Consider the following 20,977-nt stretch of genomic DNA (forward strand, 5'->3'; position numbering starts at 1 on the left):
AACACTGCCATCTACTGCAAAGATATCATCTGTCCAGCACCTTCATGACTCCAGAGGGTTTTCCCAGGCTCTCATTCTCAAAGACCAAGGATGAAGACATGTAGGTCATTGAAGAGAAAAGTGAACACTTCTACATGCTCAACACTTACAGGTACAGATTCTTTATTGTCATTGTAACAAAATACAACAAAATAAAAAAAAGAAAAAATATATCAGAACGTAGCAGCAATAAAGAGAAACATACAAATACACTTCTGACGGCCCACCCAGTGAGCACGGAACGTAACTACAGCATTGCTGGGAGGTTGCAATTTAGTTGCTCCAGAAGTAACATTGTGTCCATGTATTAGCAACATGGTAAATGGACTGCATTTATATAACGCTTTTCCATCTGCATCAGACGCTCAAAGAGCTTTACACTACAATGCCTCACATCCACCCCAATCTGAGGGTGCTGCCATACAAGGTGCTCACTACACACCGGGAGCAACTAGGGGATTAAGGACCTTGCCCAAGGGCTCTTAGTAATTTTCTGGTCAGGCTGGGACTTGAACTGAGGATCCTCTGGTCTCACGTCCAACGCCTAACCACTAGATCACCTCCCCCAGACTGCAACCCCCGAGCAATGCTCTAGTTATGTTCTGTGCTAGCTGGGCAGCCCAGGAACAAATTGCAAACCTTATTCTTGGTGCTGTTTATAGAGAGTAGCCTGTGAATTAACTGAAAGAAAGAAGAAGAAGAAAAAAAAACAATGTCTTGCATTAAGGGGAAGGCTGAAGATGTTGGAGTAATTAGAACTTCCAGCTTTCCATCAGTTGCTGATCAATAAGGAAAGGCCTTTGAACCAAACACAGCTTTGTGAAGTAATATGGAGAGAATGTCAAAAAGACGACATTAAAGGAATCTTTTCAAAGACAGAACCAGATGTTGAGATATCTTGAATGAAGTCTGAGTTTCTGCAACAGTTTTGACCCTCCTCTTATTTTTGGTGGTGGAAATGAAGTCCTTCTCTGTGTTTGCTGAGGTCCTAACCTGTGTCATCAGGTGGCTGGTTTTTAGAAAACCTGCAGACTGGTGACCCTTTGTGGAACAGGGGTCACAGAGATCCGGTGTAACCCACCAACAGGCTGCTGATGTTTCTCTTCCTTGTTGTCATGTCACATTCAAACATATGTTTAAATTGGAGCCGGTTTTTCGTGCAACATGTAGAATTGTGAATTCAGTGGCTGCTGCTGCTCCGCACAACATGACAGCCAACTGGGGCGATGCAAAATCAGGTCGCCTCTGTCTGTAAAAATGATACAGCTAAAGTATGCTCATCCTGGAAGGGAAATGCTATTAATACACGGTATCGCTCCCAAAGTCACAGAGTTAGAGAACAGTGGACTGTGAGCTTGCTTTAGGTTGACATTGACACAGTTGCATTGCCCTTTTATTTCCTTTAGGAGCCAGTGATGGCGCTCTGTCTTCCACGCTGTCACTGTGAAAGTGAAATTCTTTGTGGAACATTGCTTTTATTTTGCTGCTCCACAGAACAGACACACACTTAAGCTGCAATAAACTTGCCTTGACCCCTAGTTCACAACAAATAATTGAACTTGTCATCTCAAACACACTGTTGTTGAAACTCAAACTCTCCTGTGATGGTGAGTATAATTAGAATTTCCTCTCTGCCTCGCTAGAAACCTCTGTGATTAAAATTGGAAATGTATCTGAAAAAAATAAGGAAGGCTTTAGGGGAATGTGAGTACAAAAAGAAAAAAAAAGATACTTTTTAGAACACAGAGGCATTTGAGAGTGAAATGTTTTTTTTTTGTTTGGTTTTTTTTAATCATTTCTGCAATTTCTTTCCAGAGCCCTGGCAGACATTCTAAGGCAGCAAGGACCAGGTTCGGTGTCTCAGTATGAGCATGAAAATATTGCAGCAATCGATGGGTCGCCCAAAGATGAGACACCAGTCAGAACGTTGAAAAATCATTACACGCCTGTTCACACCAAGTCATCCAACCACGGTAGGTGACAAATAATAAGGCCAGTATGAAAGCTTTGAAGACCTTATAACCTTCTTCCACAGTCACTCCGTTTTTGAGAACTGCCTCCTCCAGACACATTTATCAAATGGCACCAAAGAGTTTGGATTGTGAAGTCCATCGTCATTAACTTATAAATGTGTGTTTACGTATTCCCGGTTTTGTCTAAAGAAGACTGTCTCTGAGAGATGATTTGTACAAGATTTGGCTGTAAAGTTCTGCCTTCAATAGGATTAATTCATTATCAAGCAAGTAATGGCACTGCCTGATAGAAAGCATTCAAAACTTTAAGGAGATAATCATGGAGGAGGCATAACTTTTCAGCCGATCCACGAATAACTCTCACATGGAGTTTGACAATTGCTTATGGGATCTGAAAACCGAGGGACTGTGTGTAGAAATGACCACAATTCTTAAATGGTTAATACAATATTTTGCTAAACACTTTGAATTAAAGCTACACAAGAACACAAATGAGCTTTAATTCAGAAAAGTTTAGATTGTTTCATTTCAGCCCCATTGTGGTGGTTTCCAGAGGCAGAATTACGGACAAAAAGATGTGTCACCGTTCAGTTACTGATGGACTTGACTGTACACGTGTGTCGAATGAAACACAATGTTGAGGTCACTCATGGTGACCCCATGAATCTCCTCAGTACTCAGACTGAGTCATTTCCATAGCAGAGATAATTTTGTTCTTACTGCCTACTTTTATCTGCTCTCCAGGTCCCTGCTCCGGGGATCAGCTTGTTAGTTAAGTGCCCTAGTACGGCGTCCCAGATTCAACAATGTTATGTTTCAGTCTGGTGTCAAAGTTGGCCTCCGCTGCACCACACCGCCCCGCACCGAGGACGTGTCAGAGGAGAGCTGACACAGTAAACACTGTACCACACGGATTTTAATTTTCACCTTTATGTGACAGAATCAGTCTCTACATTCAGGATGATCCCGTCTGTCTGTGTACCCGGTGAAATAAGGCAAACAGTTGCTCTTATAGATTATTATTTTTTGTACAGCATAGAATTTCAGCTCCATCTTCGGGTTCAAAAAAATAAAAACTGTCTGGTACGTGTGGAAACACATCGTGCCGCTGCGGTGGAAAAAATACATGCCACTCACGGGATTCGTACCTGCACTTTACTGATTGTCAGCCCAAAACTTTACCACTGAGCCTATAAATGGTGCAGGAAAATGCCTGAAATCAACAAAAAGATGGATGTATTAAAAAAATAAAACCACACACCATAAAAAACACAGAATTTCATTGAATCCCTCTTATCAAGTATGCTGCATGTTCTCATCTGATGGTCCGTTTCAGCCTGGGGGCAGTCAATGTGCGAGGCGTCCGCACGTTCGCCTGCTGCACCCCGTCGCAACAGCGATATATATTTTTATTTATGTCCACCATGAGGACAGCAAGCAGACATATGTGTCACAGTGGGCAGTTGTTAGTCCATGTCTGTCCAAACACAGTACGTGTTGTCCAGCTGTGACGTCCAGATCCACAGATCTCCACAGCTGCTCCTGTTGGTGGCCACACCACCGTCAGTTTAGCGCACACACCAACTCACTGTCTCTGTTTGCAAAGCCACACTTGTGGAGCACTTAGGACAAATTTCACATCCATCCCGACAATGATTGACTGGCCACACTTTTCTAAGTGCCATGTGAGCGGTGTTAGATGTTAATTGTGTGTCACCTGGAATTTGGCCGACATCTGCCATGAGAGGGTTCACAGCTGGTCTGCTTTGTGTAGGCCTGATCTTATCAGATCTCAGAAGCTAAGCAGTGCTGCGTCTGGTTAGTACTTGAATGGGAAACATCTTCGGAACACCAACGGCTGTGTTTGTATTTCTCCGGGTGAAACTGGAATTGCGTCAGGAAGGGCATCCGGCGTAAAACAATTACCAATGCAGATCTGGCTGTATCCGCTGTGGTGACCCCGTCGCGAGACGGGAGCAGCCAAAATGAAAACACACACACACACCACACCTACACACACACACACACCACACACACCTGCCGTGAGAGGGTTTGATGGGTTCGCAGAGCGCACACTCTCTTTCAGCCGCTGGTGTGCACAAATAGTTGTAGCAACAGGTGTACGAGGCAGCTATGATTTTACGCTTTTTGCATACGATTCCTGCTTCATGTGCACTTAATGTGCAATTCAACCAAATTTGCACTATGTGTGAAGGGGCCCTTAGGGACCACCCAACTCCCTAGATATCCACTAATAATAGGTCTGCTTACCACTCCAACAGTATATTACTATCTGTTTGACTTTGGACTTGTTTTTAAACAGTTTGAGAAACACTTTTAAGTTGGAATACAAGTCATTTTCTATACCCATTTACTCTATTCAAGGGTCATGGGGTGCTGGAGCCTAACCCTGGACACTCTGGACAGAGCGCCAGTCTATGGCAGATCCACATATAGACAGACAACCACATTCACACACACCTATGGTCAATTTAAAGTTTCCAGTCCACCTAACGTGCATATGTTTGGATGTGGGAGGAAGCCAGAGCCACTGGAAGGGAGGAGCACTGCAAAACTCCACAGAGAATGGACCAGCTGGGAAGCGACCCCATGGCCATCTTGCTATGAGGCAACAGTGCTAACCACTAAGCAACTGTGCCACCTGTATATGATATAAATTTAAAATGTGTTTTATTAATTCCTTTACTCCAGATGAGTAGGGGTCTGCGGACCACTCTTTGAGAATGGTCTTGTGAGACTAACTTGACACTTTACTCAACTCACCATAACTGGTTCATCCTACTTCATAACTGACATTAGAATCCAGTTGTGAACTGTTGAATATTTCATTGTGAAAATGTCCCTGTCTTTGGTGATTTGGGACACGTTTTACACCGGATGCCCTTCCTGATGCAGCTCTATTTTGTCACATGATAATTTCACAAGGACACAGTGGAAATAAGCGTTTATGCTTTATTAAGTGATCAGTGTGTTATTGATACATTGACCTCTGTATGACCTCTGTATGCTTATATTGATGTTGCAGAATAAACTCAGTCAATCAATCAATCATAAACAATATTTTATTTACATTTTATTTATTTTATTTATTTACATTTTATTTATTTACATTTTAATGGCGTCTGCAGGAGGGCGAGCATGTGTGCGAGCATGTGTGCTCACCCTCGCATGTGTGCTCGCCCTCGCATGTGTGAGCTTTTCAAAAGAGCAGAAGTTAGCTTTGCGTTAGAAGAAGTTATCATGCACGCTGACATCCGCAAGATGTCTTGTAAATGACTCCAGAGGTGTTATCAGGTTACAAAAACAGCATTTTCAGTTTTAGAAGTTTTTATTTCTCACTAGCTTTTACATAATATGTGAGAAACATGTTATGTTTACACACAAACGAAATGGAATTTGCAGCTAGCTAGACCAGCCACTGACATCACCACGCTAACAGCTGTGAGACATCTTGTAAATCACTCCAGAGGTGTTAATACTTCACAAAAACAGCATTTTCAGTGTGAGAAGTGTTTATTTCTCTCTAGCTTTTACATAATATACATGAAAGACAAGTTATATTTCAGCCCAGTCTCACTTTTTTTTTTTTTGTGCTCCTGTCACGAAATTATTCAAATTTTCGTGACGGGGTTGTTTTTTTTTTTTTTTATTCCTAACCCTACTCTTACCCCCAACCTTAACCTTAACCATAACCTAACCCTACTCCTACCCCCACCCTAACCATAACCACCCCTGACCCCCCCTACTTCACTTTTAATTTTGTGCAGCCATCACAGAATGAATTAGAATGAATTTGTGCTGCCGTGATGCTTTTTGTCACAATATCACGAACCGATAGATTAATGTATATTTCGTGCTGCTGAATCACGACTTGCCGTGAGACTGGGTTGTATATTTACATGTAAATGAAGTGGTTTTGGAACACCAGAGACACCAACCAGTGGTGTCACGGTGCGGCTGTACTCTGATTGGCTGTCACCCCCGGCCCTAAAAGGAAAGAAATAAAAATGGATTTGTATGATTCATAGCATAAAAATATGTAACAGAATGTGACCTTATGACCTCTTAAAATAAGTCAAGGTAAACTATCTTTGAACTTGTCTATGGTCTGTGTCCCAAGAATGTTCCCTGTGAGTCTGAAGACTCTGGCAGTAAGAGGACTGGACGTATGCTGAGCACAGACAGGCAGACAGACAGACAGACAGATGGACACAAAGCCTTCACAATACCCAGTGGCCATATTTTGATGGCCTCGTGTAATGAAGTTAAGTCAGTCACTTGCAGGTACATGCCTTGTGCTTCATTATGCACGGACTATGCATGATCAACTTACGGCTATCATAAATAAATAAAGCTATTTCAGACATTTAACTGACTATTGCTACTGTGATGACATTTATGGAAACTGGTGAATAGTTATTCTGCATTCTGCGGGCAGAACAAACAGTTCTCTGAATATTTGTGTATGATTTGCTCCAAAGACAGCACAATATTTCATGGTAATTCTAAACTGGTCGCAGTATTAATGTCTTTCATAGTGTTTAAAGTCAGAGAGTTGATATTAAGATGGTTTGGACAAGTGCAGAGGAGGTACACAGGCTATATAGGGAGAAGGATGCTGAGGATGGAGCCGCAATGCAGGAGGAGAAGAGGGAGGACAAAGAGGAGGTTTAAGGACGTGGTGATGGAGAACGTACAGGTGGTTGGTGAGACAGAGGAAGATGCTGAGGACAGAGGGACATGGATGTGGATCGCCCCCTAATTGGATCAGACAAAACCATAAGATAGAATTCCAGGATTTCTTTTTTCTCACAAATAATAAACAAGTGCACTCATCAAGATGGAGAATTCTAGTTTCCACTGTTCAGTGGTTGTAGTTTTACAGTGTGCAGGATGTGTGGTGGAGTGACGTTTAATTTTATTTGTATATCGGAGTGAAGTGGATCAGTGTTAAAGTGCAAAACAAATCCAAGTGTGATTCACTGAGGTACACAGTGTGGTTTTCTTCATGGAGTACAACACCCACAGAAAAGATGCTGTAATTGTCCAGTCGGTGTCATGTCAGCCCATCTTTGGTGCATTTGGCGTAAAAATAGCCCCCTGTGGTTTTTTTTTTTTTTTTTTTATGAAGTCACAGCTCACATGGGTAAAGTTCATCCAAATGAACCCCACATCTGACAGCACAGCAGAAGCATCGCTCTCACACAGCCTTCTGAAGCTATCAGAACCTTGGACAGCAAATACACCAGACTAGATAGCTTCTGAAAATGATTTCCTCCGAGTATCAGTACAGCTACCAACTCCATCACCGCTGTACCACCCAACTCAGCTTTTCACCTCCAGGTTAAGAACTGTGCAGTAAAATAAGATGAGTCGGCATCACAGATCGGTATTCTTTCAATCAACAGTCAGTAGACACCGAGCAGAAGCCTTTGACAGTCAAAGTTCTGCATGCAGAATGTTTTCAGTTCTTACTCAGGAGATTCCAGCAGCATGAACTAATTGATTGATCGCCAGTCACCTGTCATCCAACACAATCAATGTTTGCCTCAGTATTGGTAGTTGCAGGTCATCTAGTCCTTGGGTCATCTTCAAGGCTCTTTCTTCTTTTTGCTCTCTTGATAAAGCTGTAAGCATGACTGTCCTATGGAGGTAAAACCTTCTTCTGCAGAAACTGGGCACCATAGTGCTGAATTCCTTCCATTTTAATAACAACTTAGAACCACAAATTTCTAACAATCTGCAGGATTGTCTTACAGACATAAAGACATGGATGACCTCTAATTTCCTGCTTTTAAACTCAGATAAAACTGAAGTTATTGTACTTGGCCCCACAAATCTTAGAAGCATGGTGTCTAACCAGATCGTTACTCTGGATGGCATTTCCCTGATCTCTAGTAATACTGTGAGAAATCTTGGAGTTATTTTTGATCAGGATATGTCATTCAAAGCGCATATTAAACAAATATGTAGGACTGCCTTTTTGCATTTACGCAATATCTCTAAAATCAGAAAGGTCTTGTCTCAGAGTGATGCTGAAAAACTAATTCATGCATTTATTTCCTCTAGGCTGGACTATTGTAATTCATTATTATCAGGTTGTCCTAAAAGTTCCTTAAAAAGCCTTCAGTTGGTTCAGAATGCTGCAGCTAGAGTACTGACGGGGACTAGCAGGAGAGAGCATATCTCACCCGTGTTGGCCTCTCTTCATTGGCTTCCTGTTAATTCTAGAATAGAATTTAAAATTCTTCTTCTTACTTATAAGGTTTTGAATAATCAGGTCCCATCTTATCTTAGGGACCTCGTAGTACCATATTACCCCATTAGAGCGCTTCGCTCTCAGACTGCGGGCTTACTTGTAGTTCCTAGGGTTTGTAAGAGTAGAATGGGAGGCAGAGCCTTCAGCTTTCAGGCTCCTCTCCTGTGGAACCAGCTCCCAATTCAGATCAGGGAGACAGATACCCTCTCTACTTTTAAGATTAGGCTTAAAACTTTCCTTTTCGCTAAGGCTTATAGTTAGGGCTGGATCGGGTGACCCTGGACCATCCCTTGGTTATGTTGCTTTAGACGTAGACTGTGGGGGGGTTCCCATGATGCACTGTTTCTTTCTCTTTTTGCTCCGTATGCATCACTCTGCATTTAATCATTAGTGATCGATCTCTGCCCCCCTTCTCGGCATGTCTTTTTCCTGGTTCTTTCCCTCAGCCCCAACCAGTCTCAGCAGAAGACTGCCCCTCCCTGAGCCTGGTTCTGCTGGAGGTTTCTTCCTGTTAAAAGGGAGTTTTTCCTTCCCACTGTGGCCAAGTGCTTGCTCATAGGGGGTCGTTCTGACTGTTGGGGTTTTTCATAATTATTGTATGGCCTTGCCTTGCAATATGGAGCGCCTTGGGGCAACTGTTTGTTGTGATTTGGCGCTATATAAGAAAAAAGTTGATTGATTGATTGATTGAATCTGTCTTGACTGTTTGGCATAAACACGTGGTGCATATGGTTAGAGGGATCTCAGAGGTCTGTTTGCTATCATGACAGCAAATAGAAAAATGGCGTTGAAATATCATACAAACCACAGTTAGTAAAGTTTTGTTTTTTCTGTCAGCCTATACAGTGAAATCGCCAGTGTTAAATTAACACTGACAGTGTACATATGGCCCCACTCTGACCAGAGTAGGACCATATGTACACTGACAGTGTTAATTTAACACTTTCAGTGTTAGTTTTACACTGGTGATTTTACAGTGATACACCATGAAGACACTGAGCAAAAAATGGGAGAACCTGAAAGAACTTAATTTTTTTTTTCTATCAGAAGTATTTGGTTTTCAATTCATCTTCATGACCCATTACTCAAAATCCAACCCTTCATCTGTGTTGTGACACCTGGGTAATTGATCAAATAGGGGATTGCCTGCTGGGGAGAAATACTTTGGGGACCTTGTGTGCCTCATGGCCAGTACAGCAACCATGAAGGCCCAAGAAGAACCCTGAACATGAGATGGCTAATGGGGCTCTGGTGATACAAGAAGTCCTCAAACAGCAGATCAGGTGGAGGAGGTGATGGTTTGTTACCCAATAGCTGTGATGGTGGATGAAACTGCAGTAGGTCCTCAAACCCACATTGTCTGGGATTTTCCCACCCATTGGACCAGGCTATGGATCTGTCAAGGACCATGTGTTTGTTGGCGTGCAACAACGTTCACATATTAAATGAACTCACACACAGGCAGCTCTGGATTGACACTGGATATGGATTTTCTCCATGTCAACCATCCCATCTGGGAATGGATGGAGAGATGGTCTTCCTGGCCACTGAGAGTTTTGCCATGATTGGAATTCACTGCACCCAATAGTGAGTTTGGGCACTGTTGTTGCACCATGTGTAGCTTTCTGACTATTGTGTCTCTTTTTGGTGGTCAAAGGTGCAAAGGTGATTTGAATGTACCAGCTCTTTGCCTGAGCACACCACAGTTTTAGGCTCACACACCCATACGCTCGCCACTGGACATGCTACTTAAGAAACGTGGGCGCTAGGCATAACCATCAGGTGGAAATGAGCGATAATACACATGCAGCACTGTGCACGGCCTCACGCCGGGTGGACGGTGGAGCCCTCATTGTGTCTTTGTATCATTGTATCTACATCAAATATGACCCTTATGAACCCCCCCCCCACACACACACACACACACACCACACACACACACACACACACCCACACACACACACACACACACATACACACACGGCAACAACAATATAATCAAATGTAAAAAGAACTGAAGTAAATAAAATGCATGAAAAGTTTAATTGTTCAAGAATAATTTCATCCTCATGAATTATGTCAGACTAAACCTCTGAAACTTTCATCAAGCAAAGAAGAAATTGCAGGAGCCAAAGTCTGGACCCAATATCCACTTTCTTTGATGGAAGATAACAATCAAAATAATTTAGCCTTCAGTGATGAGATGATGCTTTTCTTTCTGTTTGTCTGTGTGTCTGACTGTCTGTTGTTGTTACTGTCTGTTGTTAAAAATAAATGAATGCCAGTGGAGACAGACTTTGTGTGAATGAGGAGCTCATTAAATTCTAGTGTGTATCTGGATTAAAGAGTGCATTTTACCATTGTCAGTTTGAGCTTTGATCCTCATTACAGGATGAAACTAAGACAAACAGACAAACAGTGAAACAATTTTAACATCAATGAAGGAACCAATGATCAAGATAAATTTTCTGTGGTCAGGATGGGAATCAGAGTTCACTAATCCAGCTCTAAGTTGAATAGTCAACAATAAAGGTCATCTATCAGGATCAAAGATGTAAAGATTGGAATCAGAAAGCAGAAATAAGGGTGTGCCCCAGGATCAAAGATCAGCAATCAAAAAAGTTGAATGTTCAGGATATAGTGATTATCTTTTGTAAAAAAAAAAAAAGGTAAATGGACTACATTTATATAGCGCTTTTCCATCTGCATCAGACACTCAAAGTGCTTTACAATTATGCCTCACATTCACCCCAATGTCAGGCTGCTGCCATGCAAGGCGCTCACTACACACTGGGAGCAACTAGGGGATTAAGAACCTTGTCCAAGGGCCCTTAGTGATTTTCAGGTGAGGCTGGGATTTGAACCAAGGATCCTCTGGTCTCAAGCCCAGCGCTTAACCACTAGACCATCACCTCCCCCAGTAGTTTGGTCCAGATCCAGATAATCATCCAGAAATGGTGCACAAAGGCAAAGTTGTACTTTTGAACAGGAGTAGTAGGTTTAGGACTGAAATTTAGCTCAGAGCTTAAAGTGGGGTGAGGCAGAGGTCTTCACTCTTTGACAGCTCTCTGTGGTTGTTGATTCATTGGATCAATTTGTTTGAGGTTTAAAATGTTGCTGTAATGTAAATGTTGCTTTGTTTTAAGTGTTGGTTCTTTACTGACCTGAAGTTTGTTGCGTCCATTTTGTTTGAAGAAATGTAGAGAGTTTGTTCTGATGCTTACTTTCTGAGCAGGAGGATGGACTGACCTCATTTACATTTTTCTGGGACTCAAAGAAGAACAAAGGGAATAAATAAAATATGCTTGAGTTTCAGCAACATCCTTCAAATTCTGGTGTTGAGCTAATAAAAAATTCTACATATTAGAAACAGATGCAGCTTTGAAATCACACGTATTATCCACATAATAATAATAATAATAATAATGATTCCAAATCAGAGGGAAGTGCAGCAGATCTTCTGATGTTTGAGCAAAGAACAGAAATAAACAGCACTGTTGGTATTTGCTGGATTTGTAAAATAAATCATCTCACTCAGTGTTCACAAATAGATTTTGTTTCAGATTGTGAAGGTGATTCAGATTTTCGGTACTTGAAGCTCAAGAATGAACATGAACACTTCAATTTCTCTGACATCTGTTCAAGTTCAAGTTTATTATTTATGTCATTCCACCCATACGTACTGTGAGTAGATACACATATCTCTGAGGATCTTCATCATGGGCAGAAATTCAATAAATCCAAAAATACTGAGGTGTACGTTCTCCAGACTTTGCACAAACATTCTGTGAAAGTAGTCACTGAGTGCCTTCCACATTAAGGAAAGAAAAAAATGACCCTCGTTAGGACGTGAACAGTAATTTGTGTATTTATTTTCGGTTTAGCACAAACCAGCGCCACCAAAACAAGTCCCCACTTAAATAGCATGAGAGCATTTTTACGCTGCTGTCTTCTTTGGGCAGCACGGTGGCTTAGTGGTTAGCACTCTTGCCTCACAGCGAGAAGGTCATGGGTTCAATTCCCACCTGTGGCCTTTCTGTGTGGAGTTTGCATGTTCTCTCCGTGTTTGCGTAGGTTTCCTCTTGGTGCTCTGGTTTCCTCCCACATCCAAAGACATGCAAATTAGGTGGATTGGAATCTTTAAATTGTCCGTAGGTGGTGAGTGGGTGTGAATGTGTTTGTTTGTCTGTTTGTGGCCCTGTGACAGGACATCAGTCTGTCACTGGGTGAACCCCAACTTGCGGTCTATGACTGCTGGGATAGGCTCCAGCCCCCAGCGACCCTTGATTGGACTAAGCGGTTGAAGATGAGTGTGTGTGAGTGTCTTCTTTGGATGTGGATCCTTAAGACCCGAAAAACAACTCAAGACTTACACAGACTGTAAATGTGTGAATTAAAATCAGCTTTCTGGCACATCCCTCCATTTGACGTAATGACAATGAACATTTCTTGTCATTGATGAAACTGCACGAGTAAATCTGAGAAGGCTGGAACGCATGATGGTCCTTGGGTTTACACCCATCATGATCTGGTGATGATGTGGACTTCAGCCACAGGTCAACCTATCTTACGTTTTCCCAAAGAGCATGTTATATGAGGTCTGTCCATAAAGTAACGGTCCTTTTTATTTTTTTCAAAAACTATATGGATTTGATTCATATGTTTTTACGTCAGCCAAGCTTGAACCTTCGTGCGCATGCGTGAGTTTTCCACGCCTGTCGGTTGCGTCATTCGCCTGTGAGCACGCCTTGTGGGAGGAGTGGTCCAGCCCCCTCGTCGGATTTCCATTGTCAGGAAATGGCAGAATGATTTGGGCTTTTTTTCCATCAGAATTTTTTCAGAAACTGTTAGAGACATGCAGCTGGAAACCATTCGAAAAATTTATCTGGCTTTTGGTGAAAATTTTACGGGCTTCACAGAGAATAAGGACTGTTACTACAGCTTTAAGGACGGCCCACAATGGCGTTCGGCGCGCCGCGCTCCGAGGTGCGACGACGAGGCAGAAACCACCAGATCATTTCTAAACGGATGGCTGTGTGGAGCCGGGACGGTCGTGTGCAATTTCTCTGGTTATCACAAGAGCTGGACATCAGCCATTTTCTGGCAGATTTCACTTTTAACAAGAGATTTTGTCATGGAAAGCCGCGCGGAGGCTTTGCGCGTCACGACGGAACCACTGATGGAGCGAGACAAAGGAACACCTCCGTTGGACAAGTTGGGACATGTCCAGCTCTCCACAATTTCTCTTATACTCACTCGACTGGTAAGCACTGAAAGCCGAGATAGGCATGTCCGAACTTGTCTTTTAACACTCCGAAACGGAGATGTTCCTTTGTCTCGCTCCTTATTCTCTGTGAAGCCCGTAAAATTTTCACCGAAAGCCAGATAAATTTTTCGAATGGTTTCCAGCTGCATGTCTCTAACAGTTTCTGAAAAAATTCTGATGGAAAAAAAGCCCAAATCATTCTGCCATTTCCTCACAATGAAACAACGACGAGAGGGGTGGACCACTCCTCCCACAAAGTGTGCTCACAGGCGAATGACGCAACCGACAGGCGTGGAAAAACTCACGCATGCGCACGAAGGTTCAAGCTTGGCTGACGTAAAAACATGAATCAAATCCATATAGTTTTTGAAAAAAAATAAAAAGGACCGTTACTTTATGGACAGACCTCATATTCACAGCTGTGGTTTCACTTCACTTTAGGTTATGACAGCTTTGCAGGTGCTGCTGGGATGGACCTCTGTGGAGGCTCCTCGGGTACTGCTGGAATGACTTTGTGTCAAACAAGTACTTAATGTACTTACAGACAGTGTGAGAAGTATCACCTGCATTGTGGAGGAACATCAGCGATGACATTTTGGCCATGTGGTGCATTTCACTGTGTATGAAACAGCACAGGTGCCTCATTGTTTTGGATCCTGGTGACTGGAGAACTCTGAGGGGATGCGTACCTTCCCCATAGCTGTGGCAGATAGATGGTTACCATCAAGAAGCGGGACTTGTTGTCTGCCTGAGTGGTTGGTATCCAGGTTTCATAGTGTAGTAGACTGGGTGACATGTGGCAACACCACATGCTCTCAGATCTGAGCTGCAGGAACTAAGACCTAGATCAATTCATTTCAAAACCTAAAGAGGATCAGTTCTTTGGTTTCTGTCTCTGATAAGAAAGTGTGGCTGCTTCTTTATGCAGGTGGAGGTTTGGTCACCCAGAAACATGTCCACACAGTCCATATGCAGTTCAGGACCATGGCACCAAAACTCCACAGGAATTGTTGCAATGTGGACTGGGGACTTGAAGTCCTCCATGAGGAGGCCCTTCAAAGAGACTTTTTGTGAAGAAGACATTGACTTGGACAGACATCCCCGAGATGCCGTCTGCGTGTGTTCCAGCTGTGTGACGTGTCTGTGTGACATGTCTGTGTGCCATGTCTGTGTGATGTGTCTGTGTGCCGTGTCTGTGTGCCGTGTCTGTGTGATGTGTCTGTGTGATGTGTCTGTGTGCCGTGTCTGTGTGATGTGTCTGTGTGCCGTGTCTGTGTGATGTGTCTGTGTGCCATGTCTGTGTGCTGTGTCTGTGTGCCATGTCTGTGAGTTGTGTCTGTGTGACTTGTCTGTGTGCTGTGTCTGTGTGCCGTGTCTGTGAGTTGTGTCTGTGTGATGTGTCTGTGTGCCATGTCTGTGTGCCGTGTCTGTGTGCTGTGTGCTGTGTCTGTGAGTAGTGTCTCTGTGCCGTGTCTGTGTGATGTGTCTGTGTGCTGTGTCTGTGTGCCGTGTCTGTGAGTTGTGTCTGTGTGACATGTCTGTGTGACGTGTCTGTGTGTTGTGTCTGTGTGCCGTATCTGTGAGTTGTGTCTGTGTGCCGTGTCTGTGTGCTGTGTCTGTGTGCCGTGTCTGTGTGCTGTGTGCTGTGTGCTGTGTCTGTGAGTAGTGTCTCTGTGCCGTGTCTGTGTGATGTGTCTGTGTGCTGTGTCTGTGTGCCGTGTCTGAGTTGTGTCTGTGTGACATGTCTGTGTGACGTGTCTGTGTGTTGTGTCTGTGTGCCGTATCTGTGAGTTGTGTCTGTGTGCCGTGTCTGTGTGCTGTGTCTGTGTGCCGTGTCTGTGTGTTGTGTCTGTGTGACATGTCTGTGCACCATGTCTGTGTGCCGTGTCTGTGTGCCGTGTCTGTGTGACGTGTACTGTTCAAAGCAGACATCTCAGGAATGGTGAGCCCGGTTTGCTTGGTTAAGATTCAGTGGACTCCCCTCCTGCACTGGTGTCCCTGTTGATGGCCCACAGTTACTTGCTAAATGTCTCTGTCCATCTCATCATGGTACCATTTACCACTGAGTTATTTTGTTCACACACAAATGGACAGATTTGTGTCAAACTGGGTGTTGTGGTCATGGATACAAGAGGCAGAAATGAGGTTGCTTTGTCAGGTAGAATAGAGCCACTGTTTCTTTGCATGGAAAGAAGCCAGCTGAGGTGGTTTGGACATCGGTTGAGGACATCCCCTGTTCATCTCCCGAGCAAGGTCTTCTAGTCATGTCCAACTGGAAGGAGGCCCTGGAAAAGACCCAGGACACACTGGAAGGATTAGATTCCCCAGCTGTATTGGGAACACTTCAGGATCCCCCAGGAAGGGTTACAGGATTTGGCCAATGACAGGGAGGTGAAGTGTTCAGTCTACTGCCACACTGAACCGGAGCTGGATAAGTGAATTCAAATCTGATTTGCTGGTCCTCAGATATGAAGCATTTGATTTCCAGGTGGCTGATGAGGATTTTGCTCTGGATGATAATTCTGATGAATGTTTGATGAATTCTGTTTTTATCAACAACTGACAATACATAAAAGTGAAAATCACAACTTTGCACGGAGGAGCAGTCTGATGCTGTTATAAGTTTAGACTGTAATACTTTATGAAGTCAAAGCCCTCATTAGAAAGTATGGTAGAAATAGGAGCCTGGATCATGTAACATTTTTGAGGGGCACGTGTTGCTCTCCTGTGGTCTCTGCTTCTCTCCAGATGGTTCTCTCCATCCCTTTCATAATGCATGCTATCTTCTGATGAAAGGCAGCAGCAGAGTTACTCCCACAGAGAGCAGAAGCAAGAATCTTTCTTTTTCACCTGCCTGCAGCAGACAGATTGTTATTCCTGAGATGTGGGAATGGACCAGTTGTCGGTCTGGATGGTTGCCATCCAGGAGACAAGGCCGTTCCATGGTATTGTGGATGCGTCAAAGTGCAGCACCAGGGTGTGGTCCCAAACTTGACTTGAAAGATCAGGGATGGTGGCCAAGCAATTAATGCGGTTGTTTCCACAGTGGGAGGTTCTTGCCATGGCAGTGAGCATGGAGTTGCATCAGGAAGGCCAACAAGCATAAAACCTGTGCCAAATCAATATTCAGATCCACCTTGGATCTGCTGTGGTGACCACGAGTGAAACTAGGGAGAAGCTGAAGGGACTTACTATTACAGATTGTGCGTCATAAAGAAGATCAGGACATCAAGAGCTCAACACAATGTTCCAAAACATCACGTGGCATTGTGAGGGACCATCGGCTATGACATTTTGGCCATGTGGCACATCCCTCTGGGCATGACTGGGGCATGCAGTTGCCTCAGGTTTGGCTACCCCAGTGGCTGAAGAAGGCGGGTGAGATGGTCATGGTCTCCCTCTCTGTGGCAAACAGACTGTTATTTTTGGGAGGTGGGGACAGACCGGTTGTCTTCCTGGGTGGTTGTCATCGAGGATCTAGGGTAGTTCTGTGGTGTGCTGCTCCAGTGACATGTGGCACCACCTCGACGTGACTAATACAGCTGAAGCTCCAGAGCTGAAAGGTGATCCAGCAGAAATAAACCAAATTTGTAAAACTAAGAGGGTGTGAGCCCAGATGTACAGCACCACATATACTTGGAATGATGGGGACCAGAAGTCAGTCATTTCAGTGGAACATCAATGACAGACAGGAGTGGAGCAGCGCACCCTACTGGTCACTGGGTGGATGAATGATGCACTGGTAAAAGTAGAACATGGTAGAACGTCGTGATAATATTTTTGTAGAACACACATGAAGGACCAATTGCAGAACATCTTTATCATCATCATCATCATCATCTTTTCCTCTGAACATCATGTGACCATCAACTGTAACTGAAAACATCTGCATGTGGAAACATTACTGTGTGTCATCAGTTTAAATGTATGATCAACACGCCGTGTATCCAGAGGAAGGTTATTGATGTGCGTAAGATATGAGAAGCACAAAGTCTGCTACCTGGCTGAAGGAGCATCAACAAGAGTCCTACCTCACTGAGCTCTGACTCTTATTTTAGATCATTCACTGTCATAGAATATACTTTATCCTTGCAGCATCTTCATGCAGCTGATCTGCTCTGTGTCAGTCTGATCCCGTCAGATCTCAGAAACTAAGCGGTGTGGGGCCTGGTTAGTACTTGGATGGGAGACCTCTTGGGAACACCAGCGGCTGTGTGTGTTTCTCCAGGTTACACTGGAGTTGTGTCAGTAAGGACATCCAGTGTAAAACTTGTGCCAAATGCCAATGCGGCTCTGGCTGTATCCACTGTGGCAACCCCGAACAAAACGGGATCAGCTATTGCAGCATCTTCATATGTTCAATATCCCGTGTGCTTTATTATTTATTGTGTGCTGTGTATAAACAGATACAGAGACAGTTATCAATAGTTTTCTTTTTTTCAAATCACTATCACACACCTTGGACTTTTATTCTGTGCTTTGATTCTGTGTTTTTATTTATTCATGCAGTGCACCGATATTTTGTTCTGTGACAGCATCTGTGATGTTTTTTTTCCTGAATGACAAGTCTGTCTTTAACTACAGTAACTGGGTTTAGAAAATGGCAAGCAGGAAAATACGGTGAATATTTCCTTACCTCTGTAGACATCTCAAATGAACAGTGACAAAGTGTCTCAGTCATCAATTTGTTGTCATCCTGTGGTTTTGTTTAAAAAGAAATCAGAGTTCAGTGTGATTAAAACCAGGCCTGAAGGTCCCAGGTGTTTCTTCTCATTATGATGATTTGAAATAATCATCATCTCATCTTCCATGGAATAAAAGGTCTGAGTGATCTAATTGGCTTCATAGGGTTTCATTGGCGATTGATGAGAAGGGGCATTTGGCCGAACCAATGCTCCATACTTCAGATTATTAATTTTTCATTCAATGACTTGTATTTTGTTTAAGACTGCTACTTATGTTTGACAGCACTATTTTGCACTTTTGTCACAAGGATGCTTTCATTACCTGAGGCCATCAAATATGGCCATCAGATATTGTGAAGACTTTGCATCCATCCATCCAACCATATGTCCGTCCATCTGTCTGTGCTCAGCATAGGTCCAGTCCTGTTACTGCCAGAGTCATCAAATTCACAGTGGACATTCTTGGGACACAGACCTTAGCCAAGTTTGAAGATGGCTAACCTTGACCTATTTTAAGAGGTTAAAAAGTCACATTCTATTTCATTCTGTTCCGTTAATTTTTGAGGGGCAGGGGTGACAGCCAATCAGAGTACAGCGGCACCATGATGTCACTGGCTGGTCAAGCTATCTGCAAACTCCGTTTGTGTGTAAATATAACCTTTGTCATATATGATGTAAATGCTAGTGAGAAATAAACATTTCTAAAATTTAAAATGCTGTTTTTGGATCTAATAACACCTGTGAAATGATTTACAAGGCATTCATGGATGTTAGCATGGTGACATCACAGGCTGGTCTAGCTAACTGGAAAACTCCATTTTGTTTGTGTGTAATATAACCTCTTTGCCATATATTATGTAAAGCTAGCGAGAAATAAACACCTAAAAACTGAAAATGCTGTTTCTGGAACCTGATAACACCTCTGGAGTTATTTACAAGACATTTCGTGGATGTCAGTGTGCATGCGAACTTCTGCTAACTCAAAGCTAACATCTGCTCTTGTCAAAAGTTCATGTAGATGGACATGTGCACCTCCTGCAGACGCCATTAAAATGTAAATATTGTTCATGATCGATTGATAGAGGGGCTTTGTTGAACATGCAAAAATTGTATGTAAATTGGATCTTGATAATTGATAATGATAAAAATTGGATCTTGATAACTGACTAAACAACTGCAAATTATAAAGAAGGCAGTGCTCATATGGCTGAGGGTATTTTAGTATTTCATTATACACTCAACAAAAATATAAACACAACACTTTTGGTTTTGCTCCCATTTTGTATGAGATGAACTCAAAGATCTAAAACTTTTTCCACATACACAATATCACCATTTCCCTCAAATATTGTTCACAAACCAGTCTAAATCTGTGATAGTGAGCACTTCTCCTTTGCTGAGATAATCCATCCCACCTCACAGGTGTGCCATACCAAGATGCTGATTAGACACCATGATTAGTGCACAGGTGTGCCTTAGACTGCCCACAATAAAAGGCCACTCTGAAAGGTGCAGTTTTATCACACAGCACAATGCCACAGATGTCGCAAGATTTGAGGGAGCGTGCAATTGGCATGCTGACAGCAGGAATGTCAACCAGAGCTGTTGCTCGTGTATTGAATGTACATGTCTCTACCATAAGCCGTCTCCAAAGGCGTTTCAGAGAATTTGGCAGTACATCCAACCAGCCTCACAACCGCAGACCACGTGTAACCACACCAGCCCAGGACCTCCACATCCAGCATGTTCACCTCCAAGATCGTCTGAGACCAGCCACTCGGACAGCTGCTGGAACAATCGGTTTGCATAACCAAAGAATTTCTTCACAAACTGTCAGAAACCGTCTCAGGGAAGCTCATCTGCATGCTCGTCGTCCTCATCAGGGTCTCGACCTGACTCCAGTTCGTCATCGTAACCGACCTGAGCGGGCAAATGCTCACATTCGCTGGCGTTTGGCACGTTGGAGAGGTGTTCTCTTCACGGATGATGCAAAGGAGATGTGTTGCACTGCATGAGGCAAATGGTGGTCACACCAGATACTGACTGGTATCCCCCCCCCCCCCCCAATAAAACAAAACTGCACCTTTCAGAGTGGCCTTTTATTGTGGGCAGTCTAAGGCACACCTGTGCACTAATCATGGTGTCTAATTAGCATCTTGGTATGGCACACCTGTGAGGTGGGATGGATTATCTCAGCAAAGGAGAAGTGCTCATTATCACAGATTTAGACTGGTTTGTGAACAATATTTGAGGGAAATGGTGATATTGTGTATGTCGAAAAAGTTTTAGATCTTTGAGTTCATCTCATACAAAATGGGAGCAAAACCAAAGTGTTGCATTTATATTTTGTTGAGTATATGTTTACAGGTCTTTTTAATGATTACGCTCACTTGGAACACTGCTTTTGAGTGTTAATGAAATGACCTTTGAACATTGAATATCTGTGCTACAGTCTTCAAATGCTTGAAAATGTAGTGGATTTTATACATCAAGGGCCTGATTTATGCTCGCTCTCTCTCTCTCTCTCTCTCTCTCTCTCTCTCTCTCTCTCTCTCTATATATATATATATATATATATATATATATATATACACACACACAGTGAGGAAAATAAGTATTTGAACACCCTGCGATTTTGCAAGTCCTTCTACTTAGAAATCATGGAGGGGTCTGAAATTTTCATCTTAGGTGCATGTCCACTGTGAGAGACATAATCTAAAAAAAAAAAAATCAG

At 43.1% G+C, this 20,977-nt stretch overlaps 1 protein-coding gene across 1 annotated transcript in view; it reads left to right on the plus strand.

Annotated features, from left to right (window-relative positions):
• LOC117528100 (protein shisa-6) overlaps positions 1-20,977 on the plus strand; it is a 257,952-nt gene that overhangs the window by 39,545 nt on the left and 197,430 nt on the right. The window contains exon 2 of the mRNA XM_034190645.1: positions 1,855-2,012. Within this exon, the coding sequence (XP_034046536.1) occupies positions 1,855-2,012 (158 nt within the window). The remainder of the gene's footprint in view (positions 1-1,854; positions 2,013-20,977) is intronic.

The sequence above is a fragment of the Thalassophryne amazonica genome, chromosome 16 (assembly GCF_902500255.1).
Source record: "Thalassophryne amazonica chromosome 16, fThaAma1.1, whole genome shotgun sequence".
Taxonomy (NCBI): Eukaryota; Metazoa; Chordata; class Actinopteri; order Batrachoidiformes; family Batrachoididae; genus Thalassophryne; species Thalassophryne amazonica.